Source organism: Corvus cornix, chromosome 19 (assembly GCF_000738735.6).
Source record: "Corvus cornix cornix isolate S_Up_H32 chromosome 19, ASM73873v5, whole genome shotgun sequence".
Taxonomy (NCBI): domain Eukaryota; kingdom Metazoa; phylum Chordata; class Aves; order Passeriformes; family Corvidae; genus Corvus; species Corvus cornix.
Window position 1 is genome coordinate 3,495,903 of NC_046348.1, and position 15,619 is coordinate 3,511,521.

At 46.4% G+C, this 15,619-nt stretch overlaps 2 protein-coding genes across 3 annotated transcripts in view; one reads left to right on the top strand and one right to left on the bottom strand.

Moving 5' to 3' along the window:
• Nucleotides 1-1,466: 1,466 nt before the first annotated feature.
• EIF4H (eukaryotic translation initiation factor 4H) lies at nucleotides 1,467-13,108 on the bottom strand. Of its 2 annotated transcripts, XM_039562655.1 has the most exons (7): nucleotides 12,995-13,108; nucleotides 7,418-7,599; nucleotides 6,420-6,484; nucleotides 6,212-6,311; nucleotides 5,483-5,548; nucleotides 3,465-3,623; nucleotides 1,467-3,343 (listed from the first exon to the last, which is right to left on the bottom strand). In XM_039562655.1, the coding sequence occupies exons 1-7, from the start codon at nucleotides 13,051-13,053 to the stop codon at nucleotides 3,207-3,209; spliced, it is 768 nt and encodes a 255-aa protein (XP_039418589.1). In that variant the 5' UTR covers nucleotides 13,054-13,108; the 3' UTR covers nucleotides 1,467-3,206. The 2 variants fall into 2 exon arrangements, with proteins under 2 accessions (XP_039418589.1, XP_039418590.1); XM_039562656.1 differs by lacking the exon at nucleotides 5,483-5,548 and having other exon boundaries at nucleotides 12,995-13,107.
• Nucleotides 13,109-15,040: 1,932 nt separating this feature from the next.
• The window catches only part of MYBBP1A (MYB binding protein 1a), a 59,210-nt gene continuing 58,631 nt past the window's right edge, over nucleotides 15,041-15,619 (top strand). The window contains exons 1-2 of the mRNA XM_039563022.1: nucleotides 15,041-15,262; nucleotides 15,441-15,536. Of these exons, the coding sequence (XP_039418956.1) occupies nucleotides 15,065-15,262; nucleotides 15,441-15,536 (294 nt within the window). The 5' untranslated portion in view covers nucleotides 15,041-15,064. The remainder of the gene's footprint in view (nucleotides 15,263-15,440; nucleotides 15,537-15,619) is intronic.

Sequence of the window (15,619 nt, forward strand, 5' to 3'; positions counted from 1 at the left end):
AACCTGCCTGGTGCCTTCCTGCCTTCAGTTTTGTTTATTTTTCTACATTTAAGCTGGAAGAAAGCTCTGCACAGCTACCAGAAATAACTCAGTGAGAACATGAATACCCGCAAAGTGAATTATCCATTTGCTACACTGCTGGTACCTCCTCAGTCTGGGCTTTACCATGCGAGGCTTAGCTTTAAGCTGCAGGTAAAGTCAAGCATCACAGGTTACTTTTCCTGGTGGGATGGAAAGAAAATCTTGCTTCCTCCTACAAAACTCAAATGCCGCATCCATACATTAAATATAGTTGTGTCAACTGTTGACACAAGCTGGTTGATAAGCTTCTGTATAGGAAAACATCCATCCAATAAATTTTTGAAGGAGGGAAAGAAAAAGGACTGGAGGAGTCTGACCCTGCACCAGGGGAGGAACAGTATGGAATGCTCCAAAGAAGCCATGCAATGCATGAATGTTTGTATATGAAAAATTACTAAAAAAAAAAAAAGACACAGTGATTTTGGGACCAGGCTGCATTCACTAGTGGGAAACCCTTCCAGAACTAAGATGAGCCGTTTGCCACCTCTCTCACTCATCAGGGTTCCTTTTCTCCATGCAGTGATGAAATCCCTGCTTCCAGCAGCACCAGTTTCACAGGGCAGCTGTGGATAAGCTGTGGCAAGAGCTGCAGGGGACCAACTCTCAACCAGCCCTGCTCTTCTGCACTCCTCAGGCTGACATGCAGGACAGCCAGGTACTGGCACACACAGCTCCAGCACAGGCTCCAGAGCAGGACTGGGACTCTGCTCAAGCTGTGGTAAGAGTAGGTCTAAAAAGAGGGTGGACTGAGCAGCTGGAAGCAGGAACACCTCCCATCCTTTCAGGCTATGGAAAGCAGTAAAACCAGCAGGGAGGTCAGAGCTCATTTCCTCAATAAAAACATGGCTCTATCTCTTTCAATTTACCCTGCAGTAAACACACACTTCAAAGCCACAGGGCAACAGCCTCCTTAACCATTATTCCTAGTGGGAAACGGGTCAGTTGGAAAAGTTGGAGGAAGTGGGCAAAACAGCAGTAGCTGATCCATTTACTATCTCAGCACAAAGCCCACAGAGCTCAGTACTCACACTGGAAGGACACATCCTGCCTGGTGCTAGGCACAGGGCAGCAGCACCCATCTGGAGGAGCACAGCCTGACCAGCTGCAAGACCTGCAAGCTGCAGGAATTCCAAATCCCACCTAGCAGCCTTAGCAATGCACTCAAGTGACACTGAAGTCACAGGACAAAAAAGTTGGGCTCATTTCCACCCATAAACAATTTTGACTTCACTGTTCCAGCACTCTTTAGATTAGATTCCTCCCCTTTATCTTTTCCTCTTCCCCCCTTTATTTTGTATCAGAATGGCTCTAGGACAAATTAACACAATATTTGAAAACTGAGGGGGGGGAGAAACATGGTAGAGTAGACTCAATAAAGACCAATGTTAAGTATTACTTAATGTTTTCTTTTATTTAAAAGATCATTCACAAAATACCATATCCATAAATTTATTTTGTTATGAAGCAGAATGTGTTAAGTGTTTGGAATTCTTTTTTTTTTTTTTTCCTTTGTTTTTACATTTAAAAGTCAACTGTCTTGACTAGAAGTGAGTTTTTATATGGGAATTTGTTCTTAAAATCTTTTCCACATTGAAGATGTAAATAGATCAATTATTGGTTTGGAATACAACCACACAAATGCATGTCTGTCTTAAAATTAAGTATTAGTGTTAGACAAATGGTTCTTATCTCAGAAGCAGATTAAGTGAAAGGCAGAAAGAAGGAAAGAGTAGTTCTGTAAATTGCTGGGACTCTGACTTAAAATGGGAACCATAGGGAATAAATTCATCACTAGCAGTGGTGCTGGTAGTGGGGCAGCCATGCTTCCAGTCTCTTCTTGTAAGTACTCTGGGGTGCTGGCTGGTTTATCTGAAGGCTCTCAGCACTGGCAACAGGGGCCCAAGCTCTTCCCATACACTGGACATGTCCACACTTCAGTGTGGTACAACCAGGTTTTGGTTTTAAACATTAATGATTTCTCCTTTTGCTTTAGCCTCCTCTCCCTCCTCCCACACAACACTGACAAGAAACATTTCAAGTGAAGAGAGGTGCAGCAACAGGAGATGCTTTTTACCAAAACTTCTGCATGAGAATCTATAGCAGAAAGATCTCTAATCTGCCCATTTTCAAAGTATTCTGAAAGCTGAGGTGCTACAACTGTACCCCACTGGGCAAAGAAATACAGGGGATAGTGACGGTCAAATACTGCATGGCAAAGTATACACTCCTTCAACAAAAATAAAAAAGTCAATTTTATTTGTAGAAACTTCATTTAAAAATTTACCAAACACGTAAAACCCAAAAAAGTAAGCAGAAAGAGCCAGTGAGCAGTTGTGCTCAAACAGGCACAGCTTTGCAGCACTAACCTTGAGCTCAGAGGTGTAGTAGCATCATACCATTTGGAAGTCAAGAGCCAGCAGGAAGAGGCTGCTGGAAGAGGCTTTATCCATACTGATTCCACCAGCTATTCACCAGGCTTGTCAGGCAAGGCATCCATTAAATTGATCCTTCCTGACAACCCATGTGAAAGGGCAGTTGACCCCCTTTGTTTTGTAAGGGGCTCTGCTGTGAACAGCAACTATCACCAATTGTCATAAATGGTATTTCACTACTCAGTTAGAACTGAAAATTTCTGTTCAACTCATCTGGACTCTTCAGTTTTCCTCTTCAGAGCCACAGCAATACAGAACGAGACATGCAGGTCAGAAGAGGAACACTGAGGAAGTAAAAGGAAACGATCCAGGGAAATAACTAAGTCTAACCTGTGCTTCTAAAGTAAAACAAACCCAGAAAGGAAGAAGTGAAGCAGCACCTTTGTCCAGAGACCTCCACACTTGTGGAAGCAGCCACACTGCCTTATCTACTGGCAACTGTGCTGCTTGGAAGGAAACAGAAGAGGGAAACTCAGCACAAAGCAGGCACTAGATACAGCAAAGCCAAGAACGTACTAAAAACCACTTGTTAACAGCTGACATGCATTCACAAGCTCTGTGTTTTCGGTTTCAAAGAGGACAAATACCAGATGGCAGGAATGGTAAACTGCAGGGTTGACATTCCAGCAGAGCTAGTCACTCTGTACTGTCTTGCTTTTTCTCCCGCCTCCCCATTCCCTCTCAACCCCAAACTCAGTCGTGCTCTTTTACTACTTCCTCCCGGGGCTTGGCTCCTCCAAAGATTGCAGAGTTTGGATTGGCTACTTGATTGAGGGGAGTATCGACTGTTCGAGGTTTGAGCTGGAGTCGGGGTCGCTGTGCTCTTTCCTCTGAAAGGAAAAACATTCCACTTGTGAGATCTGCCTGTCAAGGGCAGGAGCTTTACCCTGACAACAAAACCAGGAGTCTCCTTTGCACAGGAAGACTGAATCACACATGGTAGGAGTTTACCTTCTGTTGGCTCTCTAAAGTCCATGGAAGACCCACGAAGGGGAGGCCCATCTCTGAAGCGACCAGTGCCACCACTTCCCATGGAGGCACCTGGTGGTCGCCGGTCTCCAGGGCGGGTTCCTCTACCCCGACCTCCCAAGAAGTCATCATCTTTGAATCCTGAAGATGGAAGACAGTGAATTTAAAGAGCATATTTTGAAATGTTTTTAATCTAGACTTTTATCTGGATGACTGGAAAACCTTGCTAGTCACCGCTGTCAGTCCAAGGTGATGCACTGAGAGCCTTTGTCTGCAGACAGATTGTTTCACAGAGCTCTAGCACCTTCTGGAGGAGTTGTTCGGGTTCCATTTGAAACCAAGTATACTATGCCAAGTTCAGGAAGTGCTTTATCCACCTAGAGGCTTATTGGAGTGTTGGAGAGTGGGTCAAGCGTGTTTAAAATATGAACCTCAGCTGCAACTTCAGTTTGTTAACACCATTAGCTGACTTGACAGACAACACTACAAGAACTCAGAGTATTTCCATAGCCAGATCATCACACTGGCTACACAGCCTTAGCATGAAATCTGCAGGAGCAGAGCAAATGGGAAAATAGCTGGGGAGTAGTGAAATACACAGTCCTTATAAAACGAAGTAAAACCCCAAGGCTGTTTAGCTGTACTATAAACTGACCAGGCATTTACTAGACTAATTAAAGGGCTGGGGAAAAAACCAAATGAGACTTTAAACTGACTGCATTTCTTCAGTTTATGTATCACAAAAAAAAAAAATCAAGAACTATCGTCACTGACCAGAGTTCCAGTCTGTACCAGTGATTTTCCTTGAGTATCTCTCCAAGCCCCCACTGCCTGCATTTCAGTGGGAGGAAGATACTTCAGGCTAACAGCATACAGAAAGGGAATACACTCAGATTTTCAGAAGCTGCCTGGAAGAGAAAGTTGTTTGGGTCCCAACTGAGATTTTCCTTTCCACTTCAGTATTTGGCAGAGTTGCAGAGCTGTCCCTTACTTACTTCAGTGCCAAACAGGCCATCTTTAAAGACTTGATCTAAAGCAAGGCTGAACAACCTGAGAAGAAAAGCTTCTGTAGCAGCTAAGACTGAAATGCTAAACTTTTGGCTCACAAATCACTCATCCAGCATTTATCAGGCTGAAATGCATCCACATTTGGAGAAGCTGCCAAAGAAGGTACAAAGCTGTGACACAGAACGCTTAGCTCCAGAGGCAGGTTAAGCACAGCGCTGCAGCAAGCTTCTCTCGCCAGCATCACGCTCAGTCCATGCTGGGGGCAAGGGCACACTTTGCTTCTCCTACATCGTTCATTCCACTCACGCAGAGACCAGACACTGCAAAGTTGTACTTGCCAACATCTCCCATCAGAAAATGGACCAAACCCATGAGTTCAGAGGACAAAAGCAATTGTGTTAATGATACCCTGCATTCTAATAGCTAGAACTGACTGGAAGTTAAGAGCAAACCCGGTAGCTCAGTCACTACCTTCCACTCAGTAAGCTCAGTCACTTGCTGCAGCTGCATTACCAAAACAGGTCCAAAAGTTAATGAACATTTTGCTTTTACAAGTGCTTTGGGACACTAATCTGACTTTAGAGAAGTCAGTTACTTCAGGGACACATGTACAGTGACATCACATCTCCTTAAGAAGATGAAAGCCTCTGCTCTGACAGAATATCAGTCTTCCTACACGATCTGTCTGTTTCTGCTACTATTCAGAAATTTACTTAGTTGTATGTTTGAGAAATGCTTAAAACAGCCACCATAGGCTACATCTGGACAAGAATTCTGTCATTTAGGGTCATCTCATAGACTTTTTGATCAAGACTCTTTCCTCTGTTACAAGGCAATGGCAGATGCCCCATGAGGAATCCCACCACAGCTGCAGGATGTCCAAAGTTGGCACATACAGTAGATTCAATCAAACCAGTAATGGGGACAAATGAAAATGATAACATTTCCGTGCCTTTTAGGCTTCCTATCTGTACAAGTGTTAATACTGATACCAGAATTGAAGTCATCTCTGGAATCCCATCCACCTCCTCTGGATTCTCGGGAACCTCCTCCCATTCCTAGGAAAAAAGCCACAATTGTGTTCAGGTCTGAAGCTGTGGGAAAGACTGAGCAAGGGAATACCAAACCAATGTTTCAGTCCTTCAATATCCAAAGTTATGCTGATGGAAAATCCTTTTCTTTTGGTACTACCAAGTTCCATTGCACAGGAACAAACAGTTTAAGTTAAACAAGAATAAGTGGTCAGAAAAATTTCTCTAATGCACATTCAATGGAAACCTCTGGTGAGTCTGGTTCAACCAACTTTCAGCTACAGGCAAGAATGTTTCTACACTGGAACAAGAGACATACTCCAAAATAAGCACTTGTCTATTTGTGCTTACTCACTTTTCATACATCATCATAAAATAGTAGCAGATCAGACTGTTGGGCTTATGATTGTCCTCTGCAAGACACAACACATTATTAGGGGTATTGGTCTCACTTCCTGGGTTAGGAGTGACAATACATCCAGCCTTTGGACACAAAGCACAGCTTAATTCCAGACACCTCAGGAGCAGCAGCAGCAGCTGGTTAGAAACAGGTAATTATATACATACAACATTTCACCTTTCAATATAATCTTCATGTTCACTTGCATGCCTTGTCTTAGCATTAGTCAGCACCAGAAGCCATAACTACGACCACTGTATTAAGAAGCTACTTAGAAAAAGGGAAGTCACCTCTGTCATCCGGCCCGCCACCTTTTCTGAAGCCAAAGCCACCTTTATCCTGTTTCCTGCCTTCTGCTATGTCCACTCGGAGTGATCGGTCACCCAAAAGCTGTTAAATCAATGGAAGAATCTGTTCAGGATGTATCATAAGGGCTGCCAAAGGGTTTGAGACTTATGCTTGTCTTTGATTTCACAAATTAATTGCAGGTGTACTTACTGCACCATCATATGTAAGAGCTTCCTTGAGTGACTCCACCTCATCAAACTCTACGTAACAAAATCCTGTAAGGAACAAATCTCAAGTTAATAGCACTTTAAAAGGCCTTTGTAAGAAGCTACTCCTCCTGCATGTCTGCTAATAGCTTCCTTCTCTTTTAAACATGAGTTGTGATGTGCAAATTCAAGATGTGCATGGCTCAGAAACCAATCATCATCATCAACAATGAACACATTTACCTGCACCTGTTAATGATGGGGCAAATCCTGAAACAGAACTCTGGGCACTCTGTGAATGCCAAGAGCCTAATTCCCTTTCCCACAGAGTTCTCATTATAGATTACATCTGATCTATGCCTTCAGACAGTTATTCAGCTGAATACTGACACTTTGTTCCTTGTGTTTTTAAACAAGAAACTGAAATACCTATGTGGCCAGAAGTGTGATTTTGTGTCATCACATCATTTAGTGGATTTACTCCTTTTCAAAGGTCCTCTGTTATCCAACGTAAGCCTTTTCCACCCCTTAAAGTAACTTACAAATACAGTCTATTTCCACCAGACAAGTCCCACAGCAATTGAATTTGCTTCCTCTAAAACAACTGCCTGAGTGGGTTATCTATTTGCTTTTTCTCCCTGTCTACTAAAAAAAACCCAGAGCTGAAGCAAGGGGAGTCTTCTGAAGTAAAGGAATTACTCAATGCTTAAGGTCATGGGACTTAAGTGGGTCAGCTCTGGTAGAATTCATACCAGACAAGGTTTGAGAAAGTTATTTTATGTCAGGGCAAATATTGACTCCTCATTCATGTTACTCTGTATCTCAAGGTGATGGAACAATGACTCTCATTCAAATTATACATTTATATATTAGTGAATAAGAAAACCTGCATAAGTCAACATAAAACAAAGAAAAACTGTGCTTTAGACTGAAATTCCCTATTAAAGTGACTTTTTCTCCTACTAGTTTTTCATCTGCCACCAAAGAACTCTGAACGCTCACCTTTAAATTTGTCTGTTTCCTTGTCTCTGACTAGTCGTACGCTCCTTATGCTGAGATCCTTGAAGATGGCATCTATGTCTCCTTGGACAGTGTTGAAGGGCAGATTTCCCACGTATGCTGTGAAAGGGGGTTCTGTTGGCAGCTCTTTATTTCTGCGGGAACCAAGGCCACCACCACGAGACCTGTTGAAAAAAGCACAGTGCCTCTGGAACTGCCTCCCAGCACAGCCACAGTGCAATCCATAGCACTGCTCAGGTGCTACGTCTAGCTGCAAGTTGATTTTCCCACAACGTTGGTTAATTTTTCTATCTTTTTGCCTGTACCTACCACCTGAACTGTTGGTCAACTCCTTTCCAGTATTACCTGATGCAGTAGTTCAGTGGGAAACTGAATACATTACGAGGCGAACTCATTAATGAAGTGATGAATGAACTTCTCAATCCCCAATTCATTAAGGAAAGCAATGTAAGGTTATCTCTACTGTCCCCTGCTCAAAAACATTACCTCCAAAAAACAACATCTTAGAACAGATTTTAAGAATAATTTATAGCAAAGAAGAAATACTTGCATGGCACAGGTTTGTCAGCTTATCCTGAAATTAAGCTGGATCCAATGCTTTTAACTAAACAGTGTATTACCAACACCCACTCCACAATCATCCAAGTTATCTCAGCAACATTTAGCTTAACAGAAACACCTTCCCCTCAGTCTGAAGCTGTGGCCATAATTGTTAGATACCTGGACTGGAATGCTTTGAACTGAACACAAAATAAATTTGGTTGAACAAGGGGTTCTGAGGCAGAAAAAAATTCTGTGCTGTCTGGATGTTTACATTTTCTTTTGTCTTGTGAATTACAGAGGTAAACTGGGTGGTCTTTTCCTGTCTTGTCCCTCACTATCAGTTAAACTCTTGGCACTGGGTGCTTAGGAAATAAATTGTCCCAGCTAAATTCTTTACTGTACTAATGTAACACATCTGTGTGAACTTCCTGCAGAGCCTCATCTTCAAAGGCCAACTTTGAGAGCAAGGTATATACAAGGCAACCTGAACTGAAAGTTTCTGGAATTGTAGACTATAGGATACCACTGGTTCCAACACCATTTGTCCCACGTAAGCAATCTCTGACCTTTACCTGAAATATCTACTTACTATTCTATCTTCCCTTTATCACCTTCCTTCTACTGGGCTTTGCTTGTGTCTGTTCCCTTTCCCTGAGGCTCCCCATGCATTTAAAACCACGGTGGAACACAAGCTGTACCAAAGCAGGATTTGCCAATGTGACAAATTAGATTGCTGCAGTCCTCCCTAAAATCCAGTAGGTCAAATAATTTTATCACTTCCTTTTATTCTGGCCGGTTGCATGCAGCCAAAAATTCCACTGGGCAAGCAAGGTACTTGACAGTATTTTTTTTCATTCAAGAATAAATATTTTATTACTAATGAATCAGATAATGCATTAAGCTTGAATAAGATTTCTTAACTCTTCCTAGGTGAGCCCGTCATTTGTGCCTTATTTAGCAGCTCCATGCAAGAATCGTTTGTCACCAACACTATCAACATGCTGCTAAATCTACTTGAATCACAATCTACATATCTTTAATTAGTGTCCACCCAGGTTTGCATTTTAGCATTTTTGACAATATTCCTCATCTGCCTTTGTCTCATTAACAAGTCAAAAACATACTGGAGAACTAAAGCTATAATAGTTGTGAATTAACTTTAGTCACAAGACTGAGTTTTAAGGAGGAACTCCAAGAAAGCTGAGTTACAGTTCTAAATAATCCCAGAACATGTAGAATCAATTCCATGCCTTTGTCCTTAATTCTCATGTACAGTGTTAGGAACAGCTATTAAAATACCATACATTTAACCTGCATCCAAAAAAAGAAAATGTTTATGTCCTACAGGAACATCAGAATTTCCCCAGGTGAGTTTCAAAGGAGCACTCCCTCCTCCTACATATTCCCAGGATATTCCCTGTGCTGCCAGTCACCTCACAGGGAGCTGATTCACCTAAAAACCCACCCTGGAGTTGAATCCTCAGCCAGACCAACAAGGTGATCTGGACAGCTGCAAAGAGCACTTTGCCAAGATGGAAAGAAGGAGAGCAAGAGCTGGAACTACAACTTTCATCAGCAACCTCTACTCAGCTGCATTTGAGCCACTTCTAAATTCACACCCTCAATCCCCAAAAGGATTTTCTGTGCTACTGACAAACCTTTCTACCACAGTGCACCAGAACTTCATGGGGTGCATTGTGTGGAAATCCATGCCCTACTGTGCAATCCAGACTGATTTTAAAGTCAGAAAATTAAACATTCTTCTCCAACTTGATATTAAGGCTTTAGTTATCAAATACATAACTATACCTTTGGTATTTTACTTTCCATTTGAAGAACAGAAATGGTCAATAACAGTTCCAAACCAAGTTTCTTATGGAACTCAGGTATAGTAAGACAAAAAGAAGCTGTTTCTATACTTCCCTACATTTTTTCCAACACTGAAACTGAAATAAAGGAAAACAGCTGACTTCAGTAACCAAACAATGAGATTGGAAGAAGATTCTCTCATTTGCAACAAAGTAGGACAAAAGTAAAAAAATAATTGAAAACACATCTGAACTAAGCAAACCAGAGTACTGAATGAGTATCTGCATTTCCCACTCTAAACTTTCGCTTAGACACAATTAGGTAATAATTATGTCATCTTACAGTGGGAATCTGAAAGACATGATCTGATTTCCTTTTCAGAAAACCAAAGCAGAAAGCTGAAGAGGAAAGCTTGCTCTAGCAACACCCCCATAATTAAACTTTTGTGGGCTGAGTTAACAGCTTTGGCCATATTGGCTAGAAAACAACTAAACTCCCATTTTGAGTAACTCCCATTACTCTTTTGCAAAGTTTAGTTATGTCTCCAGAAAAAAAAGATCTGCCAAAAATTCAAAATGAAGGATATTTTGAAAGCCAGTATTTGAGTTAAATAGCCTTTCACTAGAGATCAAAGCTCAGGATTTACCTTTTGCACAGCAGAGACAACAGCCTACCTGAGTTCTGACAGAGCTTTTCTGGGGCAGCATAAGGATCAGCAGGATGACAGGGTCAACCCTCCAAGACCACAACACTAAATTCAAACCGAATTTATTCAAGCAACCCAGGACATGTCTGGAGTAAGTATCAGATGTCTTCAGCAAAAAGCTTACCCAAGCCGAAAAATTAGGAGGTATCTTTTAATGCTAGATGGGTAATACATGGGACCCAAGCTGCCAGAAGCATAAGGACTAACTCCCCATTTTCACTGACCAGCACTTCAGCAGGTGAATCTCAACCTTTAGTAAGGTGCCCAGCACTTCAAGACACACCTAAATAAACAGCCTAGCAGCATGTCAGGAGTGGTAAACACTCCCTTTCTTTCAACTCTGAGAAGCTTTACAGATGTTCAGTTTCAACTAGGCCTCAGTACGCTTAACTGCAGGCTTTCCTGTCAAATTTCAGGCTCCAAAACACTTTATAAAAAGCTTATAGTAAGCCTTTTGTCACTAATGTCAGCACCACATTCTTCACCAGGAATAAAGTGACTTTTGCATTCCTGAATATTATGATTCAGCTTTTAGTCAGCGCATCACTAAACATCTCAGGTGTAGCAAAATCCCATCTCATCACACCAGTCATATCCTGACTTCCACCATAATTTTGATGATATGAGAAAGAGGCAGATAACTTACATATGTTAGAACCTGTTGGGCACTGGTTTCCCATCTGTCATACTGAAATCCTGTGCTCTCTTACTATGTACACCAAAGGTTATGCAAAATGCAACTTCCACAAAAACTATTACATCTCAGCTGAGTTTACACTATTCCTACAGTCCTAGAGTACCTGAGCAGGAACCACTTTAAATTAACATGGGATTCTTAATCAGAACCTTCCAGAACAGTCATGTTTTCATTACACTGCATATATCACAGAACTTTATAGAACACACACAGATACCTGTTAAATTGTGAATTAGCTATTAGTAACTTAATAGTGATAATGATAAATTAGATAGAAGTATACATTGGACTCTAATATTTGTAGTATCTGATGTTTAGAACTGCAGGTGAATCAGAGTAAGTTCATTTTCTTATCTGTAAGGACATCTATTAATTTGCAGGATGCCTTTAGTTCACCAAAGAAGGATCCACATCTTGCCTGAGAGCAAGTTTAAGTTTTCTTACAGGAATCTGAATCTCGGATAAAATTTTAACTGGCATTTTTTACTTCACAGAATGTGCCTACATTGACCAGGATACACTGTGCAGCAATATCTGAGTTTATTATGAGTCAAGTGCCACTTTATGCTGCTGGCAAAGTTATTTTGTTACAGAATTTAAAAAAATAACAGAAATTCAAGTGGCTACATCATCTGCTTGCTCTGGGACATCTCTGAATTAGACACAAATGGTATCAGTGCATGAAAATTAGCTTGAAAAGCTTAAGGTGTCAGAGTATTTCCAAAGACAAAAAAAACTTACTGCTGTTCTAACTCCAGCAGCTCCTCCCTGCTGCCTAAAGAGTCTGAAATGAAACCAAGTTATTCACCTAAGAGCAGAAAAGGGCATGAACACTCTTGATCAGGAAACACACCTTGGAAGATTAGATTATACAGTAATATACTTGTGAAGATTTGCTCACAAGGAAGTTTATTCCACAGCTTCATGACTACTGTTTTATTTCAGTGCACACAGAAACTTGTAACAGCATCAACCTCAAAAAAAAAAAAAAATCAATTGTTTGATTGCATCTTCCTAACCTAATTTAAGATAAACTTCTAGTTACTGGTTATTGTTTCTACAGCTCCTCCCCTAAAAACACTCTCAGCAGAGACACAAACAAGCCCGATTCCTAAGGATCAGGGATTTGCAGTCAGCACCCGGAGCCCCGGATAACGCAGGACGGCGGCTCCCAGCGCTCCTCGAGCGGAGATACCACAAAGCCCTCCCATTTCCTCCCGCCGCAGGCACCACAACGCTGCCCGCTCCCGGGGGCGTCTCGTCCCGCCAGCACTGCGGCCTCCTGCCCTGCTCCAGTCCTTCAGGGACGCTCCCTCCACTCATCCTGCTCCGGCCCCGCACAAGCTCCTTAGGGCCTTACTTGGCTCTGGCCCAGCACCTCCCTAAATCCCCCTCCACTCGCCTCCGGGACGGCGGGAACAGCGACACCCTCCCCCTGCCGCCTCTTGCCGGCGCTCCCGAGCCGCCCAGCCCTGAATTCTGCGGCGCTGGCCAGAGCAGTGCGGGGACGGCCGGGACCCCCCCCGGCACCCGCAGCCCCCACCCCGCCGCACAAAGCGGGTCCGCCACGGCCAGCGGAAGGGCGCTCCCGCGCTCTGGGGGAGAACGGGCAGGGGGCAGGACGAGCCCAAACAGTTCCCAGAGGCAGCGTCCTCGTTCCGCAACCCCCGCCCGCCATCCCCACGGAGCGGGGCAGGCCGGGCCCTGCGGCCGCGCCCCAGCCTCGCCCGGCCGGGGGCGCTGCTCCCCGCTCCCGTCCCAGCTACGGGGGGGAGCCCTGAGTGCTGCCCCCAGCCCCACTTACCCGCGGCCACCGCCGAAGCTGCTGTAGGCCCGGTCGTCGTAGGGATCGAAATCCGCCATCGCCGCCGCGGCCTCGTCCCCGTGCGAGCGTGACAGGACCGCGCCCGAGGACCCCGCAACGCTTATATATGGCGGCGCGCGGGCCGGGGCTGCCCCGCGCCGTGCCTGCCTCCAGCTCCCCGCCGTGACGGGGCTGTCCGCGCCGCTGCCTGTCTGGAGATGTGCCGCGCGGCTCCGTCCCGTCGGCTCTGGGACGACATCTGCCCGGGCATCTGGTCGGTGTCTGCTCTGGGATCTGTGCGGGATTTGCCCGCGGCTCTGCCTGGGGATCTGCTCCGGATCTGCCTGAGATCTGCCCGTGGATGTGCCCGGGATCTCTCGGGGATCCGCCCGGGGATGTGCCCGGGATGGGCTGCGGTAACGCCTCCGGTGAGCGTTGGACTCTCCAGTGCTGAGACAAGCCCAGCCCGCGGCTCTGATTCCCCAAGCATCCCGCTGTCGCTGCGGGCGGGGATCACAGAAATCATGGAAATACATCCTGCTCCAGGTGTCACAGTCATCCTCTAGGAATCACAGTGATCACAGGGAAGGATCCTGCTCCGGGGTCATTCCCTGCACTCCCGCGGGTGGCATCGGTGTCTGGCAGGGCAGCAGCACTGCGCAGTGCTCCGCAGGGTAGTGCTGGATTTTATTGCAAATTAAGACAACGGGCGGTATCCGAGAGTTTCACAGTGTCCTTAAAAAATACCGTTTGCACCAACTGGTTTGTCTCCTTTTGCCAGGCCATCATTTAATGTTCTTTAATAAAACCACATGACAGATTCTCATACGATAACCGACTGTCCCCACACCTCGGGTGCCTGACCCCGAATCGCCGATCCCGGCTCACTCCGCAGGCTTTGCCCCTCTGCCCCCGTCGAGCCCCGCGGAGACAGGATCCAGCCTGGATCCAACCCTCCCTCCAGAAATGGGAACCAGGTGAGGGAAGCCCAGGGAGCCCTTGGGGCAGAGGAGGGACGAATGAGTCCTACAGAGGAGCAGGGCTGTTGCAAAATGTGGAATATGTCAATATTATCTTAAGTAGGGATGTTCTTTAGTGTAAGATCTTTGCATACTTTCAGCAAGAGAGGAGACCTAACCCATGGGGCAGGCAGCAGTCAGCATCCCTTACTCAAGGACATCCTGGAACTAATGAGCGTTAAGGATGTAGAAATTCGGATGTTGATGTATGTCTGTGTATACACTGTTAATTTAGCAAAAGACTCAAGGTCATGTATCCTATAGCTGACCTGTGTTCATTATAATTCTAAAAAGACCCTGTGAAGACCCTTCCCCTCAGCATGTGTAGAAATTGAGGTTACACAACTTGTAGATTACTAATCAACCCCAATAGATGAGCAGTACTTGGAAAGATACTAACTCTGAATTTCTGAGTATAAATAATGGTGTGAAAAGCCCGTGGGGGTGTGCTGGATTTGTGGAACACCACCGAGCACCGCGGCTCGCGCAACTCTGAAATAATCAATCAATGTGTCCGTCGAGTGTGTGGCTATTGGCTTGTGGCACACCGGGTAAGCAATCCGGTTTTGTGGGATGAGGGGCTGAGGGAGAGGGGTGTGAAGGGCGGCCATGAGGGCAGCGGGGTCTGAAGGGACAGGAATGGGGCTGAGAGGAGCGGGGTGCGCTGAGGGGACAGGAGTGGGGCCGAGAGGAGCGGGGTGCGCTGAGGGGAGCGGGGAATGGGGCCGAGAGGAGCGGGAAGCGCTGAGGGGACAGAGTGGGGCCGAGAGGAGCGGGAAGCGCTGAGGGGAGCGGGGCTGAGAGGAGCAGGGAAGCGCTGAGGGGAGTGGGGAGTGGGGCCGAGAGGAGCGGGAAGCGCTGAGGAGAGCGGGGAGTGGGACTGAGAGGAGCAGAGAGTGGGGCTGAGTGGAAGCGCTGAGGGGAGCGGGGGCTGAGGTACCGGGGCCTGAGGGTAGCGGGTCACACGGCGGCTGAGCCCGTCCGGCGGCGGCCCCGCTGCCCCGGAAGAGGCGGAGCGGCGGGCGGCCCCACGTGCGGCAGCGGTGGCGGCATGGCGGGGATGGGGGAGAGGGAGCAGATGGAGCAGCGGGAGCAGCGGGACGGCGGCGCGGCGGTGACCGACCCCCGCGGGGTGCTTCGGCAGGGCCGCGCCTTCCTCGACTTCTTCTGGGACATCGCCAAGCCGGAGCAGGAGGTGCGGCTGGAGGCCACTGAGAGCCTCCTGCGGCACCTGCGGGAGGGCAAGAAGGTGAGGCGGGGGCCGGAGGGGCGGTGGGTGCGGGCGGGCAGTGGGTCACACGGCTCATCCCTCCGCTCCCGCTTGGGAACGCGTCAGTGCGGACGGGGCACGGGCCGGGCGCGGGGGTCCGGCGGCCGGGCCGTGCTTGGAGCAGCCCAGGCACCGCCCAGCTCGGTCTCTCTTGCAGGACGATGAGCTCAAGTACACCCTGAAGCGGCTGGTGGAGGGACTGGGAGCCACCCGCGAGGCCGCCCGCCCTGGCTTCAGCTTGGCCTTGGCGCAGGTCAGTGTTTCCCAGCGGGGATCAGAGCCGTCGGCAGCCTCTGTCCATGCCTGGGGTCCCTTTTGCTGTCTGTGCAAGGCTGG